The 12,857-nt window shown below is 41.2% G+C and overlaps 1 protein-coding gene across 4 annotated transcripts in view; it reads right to left on the bottom strand.

Moving 5' to 3' along the window:
• Positions 1–12,857, bottom strand: part of LOC145470061 (uncharacterized) — a 91,433-nt gene that overhangs the window by 17,629 nt on the left and 60,947 nt on the right. For all 4 annotated transcript variants that reach the window (XM_081453891.1, XM_081453892.1, XM_081453894.1 and 1 more), the window contains 6 exons: positions 11,452–11,784; positions 10,280–10,597; positions 8,946–9,263; positions 6,615–6,935; positions 2,041–3,774; positions 281–772 (listed from right to left, as the gene is read on the bottom strand). In XM_081453891.1, coding sequence (XP_081310017.1) covers positions 281–772; positions 2,041–3,774; positions 6,615–6,935; positions 8,946–9,263; positions 10,280–10,597; positions 11,452–11,784 — 3,516 coding nt within the window. The remainder of the gene's footprint in view (positions 1–280; positions 773–2,040; positions 3,775–6,614; positions 6,936–8,945; positions 9,264–10,279; positions 10,598–11,451; positions 11,785–12,857) is intronic.

Genomic DNA, 12,857 nt, shown 5'->3' with positions numbered 1-12,857 from the left:
GACTAACCTAATATGTCTTGAGTTACATTCGTTAAAACATGTGGTCGAGTGGACTTTGAAGGCGAGGAAACTTCCCAAACAGTAAACACCGGTAAGAGATCCTCCTTTCGTCAGATTTCACTCGCACATGATTCCACACAACTAAAGACATTCCTGAAGTTTAATTACTTACTTAACTAATGGTTCGTCAAAAAAGCTCTTCGCCACGAGCAAAGATGAACGTGGTGTGACGACCCAAATAAGGTTGCAAAGCTGACTAAGCCCATATATAGCTACTGACCTGTAATCGCGTCAATTGCTCCTGGTACCTCGTCAAATCACTGTCCACCACCACTTCCGACACTGCGCTTTCCTCAACTGACGCTAATCCCTCAAACAATTCGTGAAGCTCGATCTGATTTTTTAACTTCTCGTCGTAAAACTCCTCCTCCTCATCTCCATCGACCACATCACTCTTCCTTCTTTTACAAACATCATCGCAGCAGTCCACGGTAAGGTAGAGCGATCTCAAAAAAGAGAAATTCTCGGTGAACGCCATGACCTCTTGCTGTCGAGTGCTTTCCAGGTTTTGTGTTTGTTCCTGAACGCAGCGCTCAAGGACTTCTTGTTTAGACGAAGCTCGCGTTTGGACCTCTTTCCAAAGAGCGTTCACCTCTCGCAGCCGTTCCTCGAGAATGATGTTTAAACTGGCACTTCCGTGCAGGAAAGTTGGGGACAACAGGTTCATTTGATCCACACGATCCTGTTGTTTCGACATCAGAACACACAGGGCCTGCAGTAACAAAGGCATAATAACAAATCGTTTTTACATACTAAGTCAAATTATTCCTTGCAGTTTGAATGGTTCTTATTTTTGATCTATTGTAAGACAGACTTATAGATATGTTATAAGCAAAACGGACAGATTCCATGTTGCCATGCATCTGCTCAGTAATAGACCACAGAGGACTTCAAAATGTGGTAAGAACATCAATGACATACTCGGCTATCGCCTCGCGAGCCACGTTTTTGCTCTTACCACATTTTGTCATCATCTGTGATCAATTACTGAACAGACGCACGGCAAAATGGAATCTATTTGTCAAACTGATCACAACAAATACGTCACGCACAAAACAAGAGGTACCTGTACTCGTCTAGGGATTGCTGTTAAGTTAATGAAACTCGTTCAAGAAGAAACGCAGAACCCAGCTCATACCATAATGTATTGTACCGTGACAAGGCATTAGAGAGAAAAACTCAGTTAAACCTTAGAATGCTCATTTGAATCGACATCATAGTGCGGGATCTTCTCTAACGGCTCACGTAACAGAAAGTCGAAACTACAATAAGTGCTTTCCATTACGAGGAAACAAAGTGAAAAATATTGCCGGATATTACGGCGAAACTATTCCTTTGAACAAAAAAAAGTTAACGTATTGTTGAGATACTTTTATAAAATATGAGAGATACTACGTGCTCTCTCATTGGTCGATAGGTGTATTTAGATGAGAGTAAGTTAACACGGTTTCGACGTTGCAGATTCGCTCGCATTTTTGAGAAATCTTTTACAAAAGCAATAGAGTACTTTTTCCGTGTTTACATAGCCTCATCTAAGCACTGGGGACGGGGGGGGGGGGGGAAGGGGGTGTTTGGGGGAACCCTCAAAAAATATCATAAATATCACTGTCTCGAATCCTCCGAACCCCTCTCGTGTTTAGATGAGGCTATGTAAACACAGAAAAACTGCTCTATTGCTTAAGTATTAAAGGGGCACTCACCATTTTTAGCATGATTTTGGAAATCTTAAAAACATATATCGATCATTGGAAGGTGAACAATAATGATCTATTTTGTAGAGCAGTACTTGACAAGTGATTAAAACCCATTAGGAAGTGAGGATGGCTAACGATGGTGAGGATGGAAATGGATTGCACTGTACCCCGGGAAGTTCGTTCAAGTTGATATCCCATTCAGGCCATGTTCGGGCCTAATCAAAATGATTTGGACAGAATGATAAACATGGCGTTAGCTAATACCACACAGGTTTTCAGTACTTACCACGTGTTTAGCCAACTCATCTTTGACATTATCCTCATCTTCCATGTCTGTTGTGATCAATTCCTCAATCGAGCGCAACTTGTCCAACAATTTTTCAACTTCTACGAGGAATGCGTCCAAAGACATGTTCTCGTGTAGCAGGCTTTCAGACTCGTCTAGGTCCTTTAATGGGGAGCTCCTATCAACAAGGTCTAAGGGCCGGGAGGTGAATAGCTCATAATCAGTGTCTCTGACTGAGCTTTCAGCAAAACGGAGCCTTTCAGCCTCCTCTGCTTTGCGACGCTCTGATAAAATGGACGCGATTCTGTCATGTGGCTTCTCCGCTTCAACGTCTCTTGCGTTGTTCTCTAAAGATTGTTCTCCGATATTCAAGAGCCTGTCGAGTTTGTCCATCTCTTCGTTAGGCGCCGAGCTTGTCAAACCTGCTTTAACACCGGTTTGACTGGTCGGACTAGGAGATTTCTTTGCTACATTGTCTAAACCATGAGACGAATCAAAATTGCTATCTGTCGTTTTAACTTCGTCAAACTGAGGAGGTACTTGAGTTTCGGGACCATTGGTTAACACTTCCACGGAATCACTCTTATTGCCTTGGAGGTCAGGTGTCGTATTTCCCTCTGTCGGAGTGGATTCAATCACTTCAGCGGGTGTGCTGTGACGCAGGATATCGTCTCCAAGTTCAGAATCAGCAGAAATGTCAAAATTGTCTGGTAACGCATTATCTGTCACGCTTTTATGAGATGGAAGCGTGACTTCTGTAACGATACTTCTTTCGAGCGATCCACTCTCGTCTTTTAATACTAAATCATTCGACTCATCTTCTGAAACATCACCGTTTGTTAAATGATCGACAGTATCACTCGCGTTCGAAACCCCCGAAGAACTTTCCTTGGTGGTAACACTATCACTTTTCGGTACATTGATGTCGTTCTCTGAAGTGCTCGTGTCCTCGCGAGTGGACGTCTTGTCTGGATCAATAGCAGTTTTAGGAGTGCTCTCACCGTAATAAACATCGAAATCGTCAAAGAAGAACTCACCAGCTTGCTCAGTAAATCCTTCATTATCCTGACTGCCATCTTCCCCGTTTTCGGCGAATTCCACTTCTGCACGAGTTCCATCCTCGTCAGTTACAATCAAAACAGGCACACTGACATCACCTGATTTATCGTCAGTTGTACGTGATGTAGCACGTGAATCATCGTCAAGATCACGTGAGGAGTTTGTATCTTGGTTTGCATCTGCGCTACGAGTCAAACGAATTCGGTGATACTCGTCGGGTGAAACAGATAGTCCCCCATTTAGGTGAGCATTTTCGTCCGATTCGTCGTTTACAAAATGGTCGTCAGAGACGCCGTTTACTTGCACGCCGTTTTCGCCTGGGGCGTGCTCGTTCTCCTTGCGTAAAATCCCTTCAAAAGATTCCATGGAAGAGACACCACTTTCGGAATCTCCTAAATCAGAATCGCCATTTTCTGCTACATCTTGGTCAGCAGGCTTGGGTACGACAACTTCCACGAAAGCAGACGCTGCCTCTCTCTCTAGGGTTTCACTGTTAACATGGCGCGACGTAAGAGGAATCCCTTCTTCGAGTGTAGCGATGTCTTGTTGTAATCGTTCCAGCTTCTCTTTAATTGCGTCTTTTTCCACGTCAGGAATTTCTGGTAGTAGTGTTTGGCTCTGTTCCTGGATGTTCCTTGCATGACTCTTAATGAATTCTAGCTCTGAATGAAGATCCTGTGACAGAAAAATTTCCACAGTTTGATGAGTACCTGGCTCAAATATAAGACTTTCGAGTTTGAACTTAACTTATGACAACGCAACCAGATGAAAATACCGAAAAAAAAAACACAATAAAAACGACAATATTCCACACACAAGACAAAAATTGAAAATGATTTCCAAAAGTTGTGTTTAAGGAAAAAAAAAAAAATAGAGAACAAAAGCCTCGATTAGCAAGCTTTGAACATCGAAATAACGCACAAATCAAAGAAACGTACTCAAAAGCCTCTTAATAATTACATAAAGATAGCAAAACCACAACAGTACATTACCATAGGCGAACAAATACAGCATGAGATCAACTCGACTAAGGATGTTGATATCTCATATAAACGAACATTTCACGAGAGTTTTTCAGAGAAGTTCATCAGACTTATAGCCCAGGAGGAAAATAAATTAATGTTCGTAAACCATATTTCCGGCCCAAAAGGTGAATAATTTATGATATCCACTTGAAGACAATTGTATCCCGATTCACTTGTTATTATTACCACCTAGAGTTATTTCGTTTTCAGACCGTGAAGATCAATTGTCAGTTGATGTGAAACGTGTTCTTTAATTACAGAAAATCTAGTTTGTTTAGTTTTAGAAATTGTAATAAATGGAAATACTTCAATGATTTAGATCACATCTGCACTGCATGTTATATTTTCATTTCATTAGAATTTTAATGAACGTCACGTACAAGATTCAGAGACATAACAAACTTCGAAAATAAAATAACTGAGAAAAAGATATAAAACACTTCACGTTTTGCAAACACCTTAAGACTGATCAATAAGTTAGCAAGACTTGCTTTGTGTTACAAACAACCTGGTTTAATTACACTTGCGATCGGCTACAACAAACCTGGGTTAAAATGAAATTAGTTTAATTAAAGAAAACAGAAAGCTACAACGCCCGGGATTAAGACATAATCTTCGTTGAACCGATAAAACAATGAAGATAAAATCATGATCAAAGGTGGGTAAATATGCATATTTACATACTGACTCAACGATACCGTGGTTAAATACTTGACAGAAGAGGCGGTCTTAAGAGAAACATTCAGTGATCACGGGTTTTTTTTCTTACGATATTCAATCCTGCAGTATAAAATCTCTTAATTACCAAGCTTGCTCGGGACCGTACTGGGAAAATATCGGCCACAAGATATCACTGATTGAGGAAAACATTTCAGTGTAGGAAAAATAAAACTGTGAAGGCGACAGAGAACTTCAGAGCAAAAGCCCTCACAACATGTACTCTTGCATACGTTCAAGACTCGGTGTATGAGCCGCAGACTACTACACGGTTGCTGCCTAGCAACAAGCCTCAACCTGATGACGAGGTCACATGGCAACTTCCGCAGTACAATCCCAGTTTCTGATTACACTGATTACTGAACAACAGGAATCGGAAACTTGACGAGTAATTCTAGGAGAAGAATCAGCTGAGGTAACAAATTTCCTCTTGCTGCTCTTTATGCAAAACTTAGAGTACAAGTCGGGATAATTTGATCATCCTTGCGTCCACACAATTTTTCCTGTGTTATGAAATCCTCATTTCTCTTGAAATGCAGTTCTACATTTGTTTATTTGTTGTAAGAAGAGTTAGTTACGGATCACTGTTAGGGCTACACTTGGACGGGAAAATATTGTCTAATTTCAAGTTTTCTATGCTACCCCACCCTTTGAAGATATGAAACTCTAAAAAAACACGTTTCAGAATTTCTAACAAAGCTTAGCTTAGAGATTGTGCAAAAACAAAGTCTGTTCATGAGCGTTAAAAAGTCTACTAATGAAAGCTATTGCAAAGGTCACTTATATCTCATTGTTTGGAGCTTTTGTCGACCTTGTTCTAATTTCAGTTGCTTTTGAAAGATAATTAGAAACATATATTAAACAGTAAACAAAACCATGGCGAGTATCACAAACAAGTAAATTTTCTGCGCAAAGAGTAAAACGGGTAACTACGATTTTATATCATATACAATTACATGCATTGATTTCACAGGGAAATATTAATATTATTATTGTACTTAAGGCGATATTGATCACCGATTTGACAACATACAAAGCAGAACAAAAATTAAAACAAATAAAAAGAATCAATTCCATCCGAACTCCTAGCGATTCACATAGAAACAAAGGCAAATACACGCCTTGCACAATGAACAAATTGTTGCTCCGATATCAAAGAAAGGATTGCTGTTATAACGAGCTATAAAATATTCTCGAAGCGTGACAAAATTTGAATACTGGGCATTGACGCGTGGGAAGTGATGTGTTATGCTAATCAAGTTCATTTTCTCGTAAAAGAATGAGAAAATAATGAAAGAAATAACGCTTTTCTTGAGAAATAACGGCTCTGCGAGACAGAAAATTGTGAAAAAGACGCATGTCTGTTTTGAATTCTTTTAAAACACTGTGACCCCGAAACTAACTCAGCGTGATATGATAATTGACCAGCCTCAGTTGAGTAACTTTAACAAGCTGATTTAGTCGCCAGAATCGATCGAGCGCTATATAAATAGGTGAAAAAGAGTTAAAAAATGTTACAATTTTTAAAACAACAATATTTAACTGGTACAAAAAAAGAGATCTTTGTCTTTAAATAGCCACTGTACGATTTTCATAATATTCAATGTTTTTCACAGAATTCAATGTCGATAATGTCATTCACAGCTGCTCGCATCTGCTCCCACAGGTCGTATTTAGGCGCCGCGGGGAAATGAATGACTTTCGAAAATCGCAACAGAAAAGTTGAAAACAAAATCAAAGCCACTTGGCCAGCTTTTTTTTATTCAGACTTACGTGCAAACGTTCCTGTCCTCCTTCGATCGATTCCAAATTGTTGACTCCTCGCAGATTGGTTTTGAACTGCTCTATCTTCTCGTAACAATCTTTCAGCGCGATTTCGAATTCTACAATGCCGTAGTGTGTCCTCTCGCCGATGCGCTGCCCTCGCTCATTCACCAGACTTTGTATCCGATCCAGCCGGTCAGATATGTCATCCATCTGCTTTTGAAGAACCTCTCGTTCGGTCTGATCGCTTAGTTGACAAACCAATCGGTCTCCTTGGCTGCGAACGCTCTCGAAGTCTCCCTGTCGAACATCCAATTCATCGCTGAAAGCCTGGAAGTAAAAATAGTGCAGGTACAAATCGGGACTATTGTTCGCCATCACAGTTACTCAGTCATCAAGTTTCGTTTCCATAGTCCTTCCACCTCTATTCTTCTCTCAGGCGACAAAACGCGGTCTGACAACACCGCAGTTTCATCGTAATTACTGACTGCTAAGACTGTAGTTACTTATCAACCGAAATTAACAATCGCCGTCACGACCGCAATGAACGGCGCGGTAAACACAACTTTATCCCTCACTCGCCAGTCCTAACTCTGATCTGCTCCTAAGTAACCATATTTTCGACGGCCAAGGATCGTTTAAACGAGAGGAGCTCAACCAGGAAAACATGGCTAACGCAAACGCGCATAAATTAAAGCTACACGATAATTGATTCAAGTTTGGCGCTGTTCATGGGCAACGCGGCCCGCGGGGAGAGAAATAAAATATTAAAGCGAGACTATGACTTATTAAGCAAGGCAAGAGAGATGAAAGGAAGGAAATCTATTCTAAACTCTAAATCGGACGCATTCACTGAAAGACAACTCTTACCAAGCGAAGCGATACGATCGTATGATGAATAAAGCATTCAGTAGTTTTCAGTGAAATTGAAAATTACAGTGTCCAAACATGTATGAATGGTGTGACTTCGGAGGCAAAGATTGAAGACATTGAATCTTCTGCTCAGATTTCGACCATGATTGGCGTTCAGTTTTCAGCAAATTAAAAAGAAAAATGGCAAAACGACCCTTAATTAACCTGAAGTTAACTGACATTAACCTGTCATCTACGAAACAACTCATTTTGAAATTGCAAGGAGTAGAAAAACAACAAAGGTTCTAGTAACTCGCGGTGAGCAATCAAAACATGATTTAGCTTAGCAACTGTGAGCTCGTTAACATATAAACTCTCTTTACCAGTTGCTACACATTACATAACTACTAGATAGGAGAATATATTCAACTATCGAGACAATTTCTCTTCGGTCATCATCAGTTCTCTAAGCTGCGGGAAAGTCATTTTTTTCGCCGGGCCTGAGATCAACCTCGTAATTCTCTTCACGTCCAATTCCTATTTGCATCGACTTCATTTATAGAACAAAAGAGGTACAGATCATTTTGAGAAAGAAACGGTTTTAACAAAAAAGGAAAAATTAAAACCACGACCAGAGAAATGAATGCATCGTCACACAAGCAACCAGTTGGATTGAAACACCTGTCGATGTTTATTTTAGCCTCCATGATTTATGCATAAATTGAACAAAATACTCTACAACTGCGACAGTACATCTTGAATAACAATGGCAGCTATTGTTTGCATACTTCGTTCTACAATTTTAGCGTGAAAGACAAGACTGTGTTTTGAGCGTGAGCACAGCGAACGAACGCCGTAAAAGACTGGCTTTGGAGAGCTAGAGGGCACGGATACACCGAGTGAGACTGGGGACAGGCGCCAAAAACGACAGCGTGGTTTAACTGCTTTCACTATTGGAAAAGCTACGAAAACAGTCAAGTAGGCTCACAAAAGATGTGGTGCTGCGTTTAGTGCAAAACCACATGATTAGGAATCTTCCAAAGAAAGAACCCGTATTCTTCGTTCTGGAGAAAAACCCCCTAAACCGTGCCGAACTAAAAAACAATTCACCAAAGGAGGATCTTAGAAAAAAAAAAACTTAACATTTATTTCTTTCATTTTTCTGCCAAGGGAATTTTGTATACAGACTAAAAGTTACTTATGTAAACTTATGAACAGTGTTACATCTAAGTTGTCGAATTATGGATGCAAATAAAAAATTAGTTGAGCACTCAAGAAACTGAACTTCTCTGAGACGTGGCCGAGACCTTTTTGCACATACCCAAATAAATTTTCTAGCCTTTGAAAGCGATGAAAGGCAAATTTTATCACCCTAAATTATAATAGACTACACTCTCCTGTGCACATTATAATTAGCCAAACGTCGCAAAGAAATAACTAATTCCCAAATAGGTGTTTACCGGGAACGCTTTCAAACCCTTCACTAACCTTCAGCCGTCCAATGTCAGTCTCGTTTTCACGCAAATCTACTAATTCACGTGCCAAGCGCTCCTCTGCTCTCAGTACCCATTCCAAACAGCTCTTGAGCCCGCATTCAAACTCGTGCCAGTCCACGGACGATTTCAACATCTCCTCCTGTCTCCTCTGAAGACGTTCTTTGACGAGGAGAAACCGCTGATCGAGCGAAATCAATTTGACCTTGGCTTTGTCAACGTCTGCTGGAGGAAACACTCTTAGGACATCACTGGCTCTGTCTTTGACGTCGCGAATGATCGACTCTTGGATGTCCAGGTTGTCTGACAACATCTGTAACAGTAACAAATAATTCAGTAAATGAGTTGATATGATATTAAGGTAGCCATGACGTCCCCCACTCTTCCTGGCTGGAACTTTTCACTTTGTTTATGCAAACATTTTTCGTCATTTTTTCTTTTTCTTCTCTGTTTTTCTTTCCTTTTTTCTTTTTAACTTTTTTCAGAGTTTTGCTTTTGTTTTGTTTTATTTGCTTTTTGTTTTCCTTGAAATGCGTTACTATTTACTCCACTTTATAAACGTAACCTATATTCTTGTGTGATTCCTATGGGAATATCAAACTTTCAAAACAAAACGCAAGAAAATCACAATCTCCTTTTGGTAACATTGTATCATCTGATCATCATTTCGAATCCGTCAGTAGGCACACAGGGCCACACACTGTACGACTCCATGATCGCAAATATGAGAATACCCAGTTTTGATTGATTTAAAAACCAAAGCAACCTGCAAGCAGCACAAGTTCAGCTGCAGAAACATTCCCCGCACCGGGCACTGGTTATGTTGCTTTGCTTTGAAAGCTGATTGGCTTATCATACCACACGCGTCGGTAATGATTCAGAGCAACAACTTTGGTGAGTTAAGGCAATGTCCACACTACGCCGAGGAATTTTATTTCTACGGTTTGGCCTACCGTCCACACTAATCCGTCGCGAAAACGGAGCTTTTCGAAAACGCCCCTCAAAACGGAGGAATTTAAAAACGCCGGCTTTTCATTTTCGTGTGGACGGAAAACAGTTTGAAAAAGGAGCTTTTCGAAAAATATGGCGTCACGACAATCATATGACTTGCCTGACCGAGTTTTCCTCAAACACAAATCCAAAATGGACGGTGATTGTTGCGTTTTTAAATTCCTCCCGCGTAGTGTAGACGGGAAACATTTGATGCGTTTTCAGAGTGAAACCTCCGTTTTCAAATTTCTCTGGCGTAGTGTTGCCGGGGCCCAAGACAACAAACTGTAAGAATTTTTCGTGGCGTAGGTTCTGACAAGAAAAGCGACAAACTCTGACCTGATGTGTCTCTCGGCGATCTTCTAATTCTCCATCATCTAGAGACTGAAAATCCAAAGACTTTTCGATCATGGCCAAATTACGGAAACAAGCATCCATGTCACTCTGAAATTCCTGCCATCTCCACAGTGTCTCCTCGAACTCCTCTTCCTTCTCTGCCACATGACCTTCAAGGTTTTCACACTTGGCTTTGAGTGTGACTAGTTGCTCACCGAGTTCCTCGCTTTCTCTGGACGAGACGGAGCTCATTAGCTCTTGACATCTACTGCTGAGGTCCTCAACGGATCCTTGGAGGTCGGAAACTTCTTTGCTGATAGACTTCAAGAAGAAAATAAACCAGATTAATCTTAGTCAGTCCTTGGAGGTGCGGTGGCCTAACATGGCGCTGGACTCCGGGTTCAAGCCCTAGCCAGGGTCATTGCATTATGTTCTTGAACAAGACACTTTCAGTACTTTCGCAGTGCCTCTCTCTCCACTCAGGTGTATTACTGGTACTTGCGAACCGAACTGTTGCTACAAACTAGCAGAACGCTAGTTGCAATGGAACCTGCGAAGGACGAGCGTCCCATCCAGAGGGGGGAGGGGAGGAAAACAATACTCCTAACCGCTTCATACTACAGAAACCGCAGCTAAGCGCCGAGAGCTATGAGCAGTTGAGCTTAAAAGGCTTTACGTTTTAGTCTGAACTACTCAGTCCTGAGCGACCTCAAAGAGGCATGTTGAAAACACGCTGTGAGAAAAAAAATAGAATTTCAGGGCAAAGAGCTCACAAGACATGAGGTCGTACTCGAAATGCCTTAAAGAGGCTTACAGTACAATAGCGCGCTCGATATTTTCCAAGGTACAAACTGAGCACTTAACAACCGACGAGGACTCAAAAAAAACCTAGCTTAGAATTATGCAATCTAGCCAAGAGAATCATCATTTTGATTTGGAACTCAAAGGATTAACGCTGGAGAAGACAAAAATAAATTCACTATTCGTCAGATCAAAACTTACCGTCATACAAGCTCCATTTTACGTGAAAAGACATTTATTGGAACATAAGAAAGTCTTAACATAAGAATGAGTTCAACTCCTACAGGATTTGTTTTGGTACCTCAACATGGCCACCGCACCCAATATGGCTGCCGTGACGCCTCGTGAAAACGGCGCTATATCAACAATCTTACCTCATAGTTTTCTCTGTGTTCCAGGACGTTAGCAGTATCGTAAGTAGCCGTAGTCAAATCTTCAGTGGAGGCCGCCAGCTCGTCCAACCGTCTGGATACAGTCTCGACCTCGTTATTCAGAGCAGTAACTGCTTCGCACTTCTCCTCCGACTCGGCTATTTTCTCGCTAAGCTTCGTCTGCAGCTCGTCCCATTTGCCGCTTAATTCATCGAGCTTGGACTGCACTTCGTTCTTTCCTCGAACTGCGTGAGGCTCCATCATAGCCAATAGCTTCCCTTTCTCACTGGCGGTCTGGAGAAGAGGAGCAACGTCATCTAGTTTCTGTTGGAACTCCTGCGGAGATAAAATAATGAAACGTTTCCTATTTCATGAATTAAACTACACTTCCGACTGAAATAACGGTCAGGGAACAGCTCATGATTCAGTGGTATTTGAAGTACCAGTCCAGGGCAAAAATGATCCCACCCCGCGATTTTCGTCACTTACGCTGCTAAGCAATAGAGAGGTCGAGCATGGCGTTACCGCAAACGGCAAACGGCAAAAATTAAACTTTTGCGGTTGTTTTTTTTAGCCGTGTGTACACTTAAGTGAGATTATTTGTATTTTCTCTCAATAGGAGATTTTTTTTTTCTGTTTTTGTGTTGAACTGATTTAAGGATTAGAGGAAAAGATAACAAAATCAGAGGCAATTTTTGCCGTTTGTCGTATTGCACTGCGTGTGCAGTTGCCGCCAAAAATGATTTTGGCGGGAACTGCGGGGTCAGTGCGTCTTGAAGTTGTCGCTGTTGCTGCGAAATGTCCCAAATTCGCGAGTCTTCTTCTTTCAAGTACCCTAGGTGCCAGTGGTTTTTTTTTGTTTTCGTGGCAAAGCTGCAATTGTGAGCGGCGAAGCCGCGAACGATCTCGATCGTGGCTTCGTGTAAATCGACTATCCAGTGGATAACTGTGGACAGAACAAACTGCGCTATCCGATGGCGATTTGGTGATTTAGTGGTTCATTCGACGGATATGGACTTATTCGCATAGCGTTATCCAAACTTTGACCACAGGGCTAGTATAACATTTTACGCCGACTACTAAGTGCGACTGTAATGTCTAAGTGCTGTCCTCTTACTGGTTATCTATGCCAAAAGAACCAGCTGCTTCTGGCGTTTATTAGAAATTGACACCCAGTGAGTAAACAGGAGTCGAACGCTTTTTAAATTCGCATTTCCTTCTATTAATCTTTAATAAACTGACGCAATACACCCAACAACTCTTCAGAAATTATTACTTATACGTTCGAGTACTGATCAAGGAGAAGTTTATGCAAAATCGCAAGAAGCCCATAACGACGTGATCAAACTCCTAAAAGTAGTTTATGAACTTCGCATTCTTAACGTCAACTGCCATAAAACCGAAGTCAA

This window comes from Orbicella franksi, chromosome 15 (assembly GCF_964199315.1).
Source record: "Orbicella franksi chromosome 15, jaOrbFran1.1, whole genome shotgun sequence".
Taxonomy (NCBI): Eukaryota; Metazoa; Cnidaria; class Anthozoa; order Scleractinia; family Merulinidae; genus Orbicella; species Orbicella franksi.
This window is presented reverse-complemented; position numbering and strand designations above follow the sequence as displayed.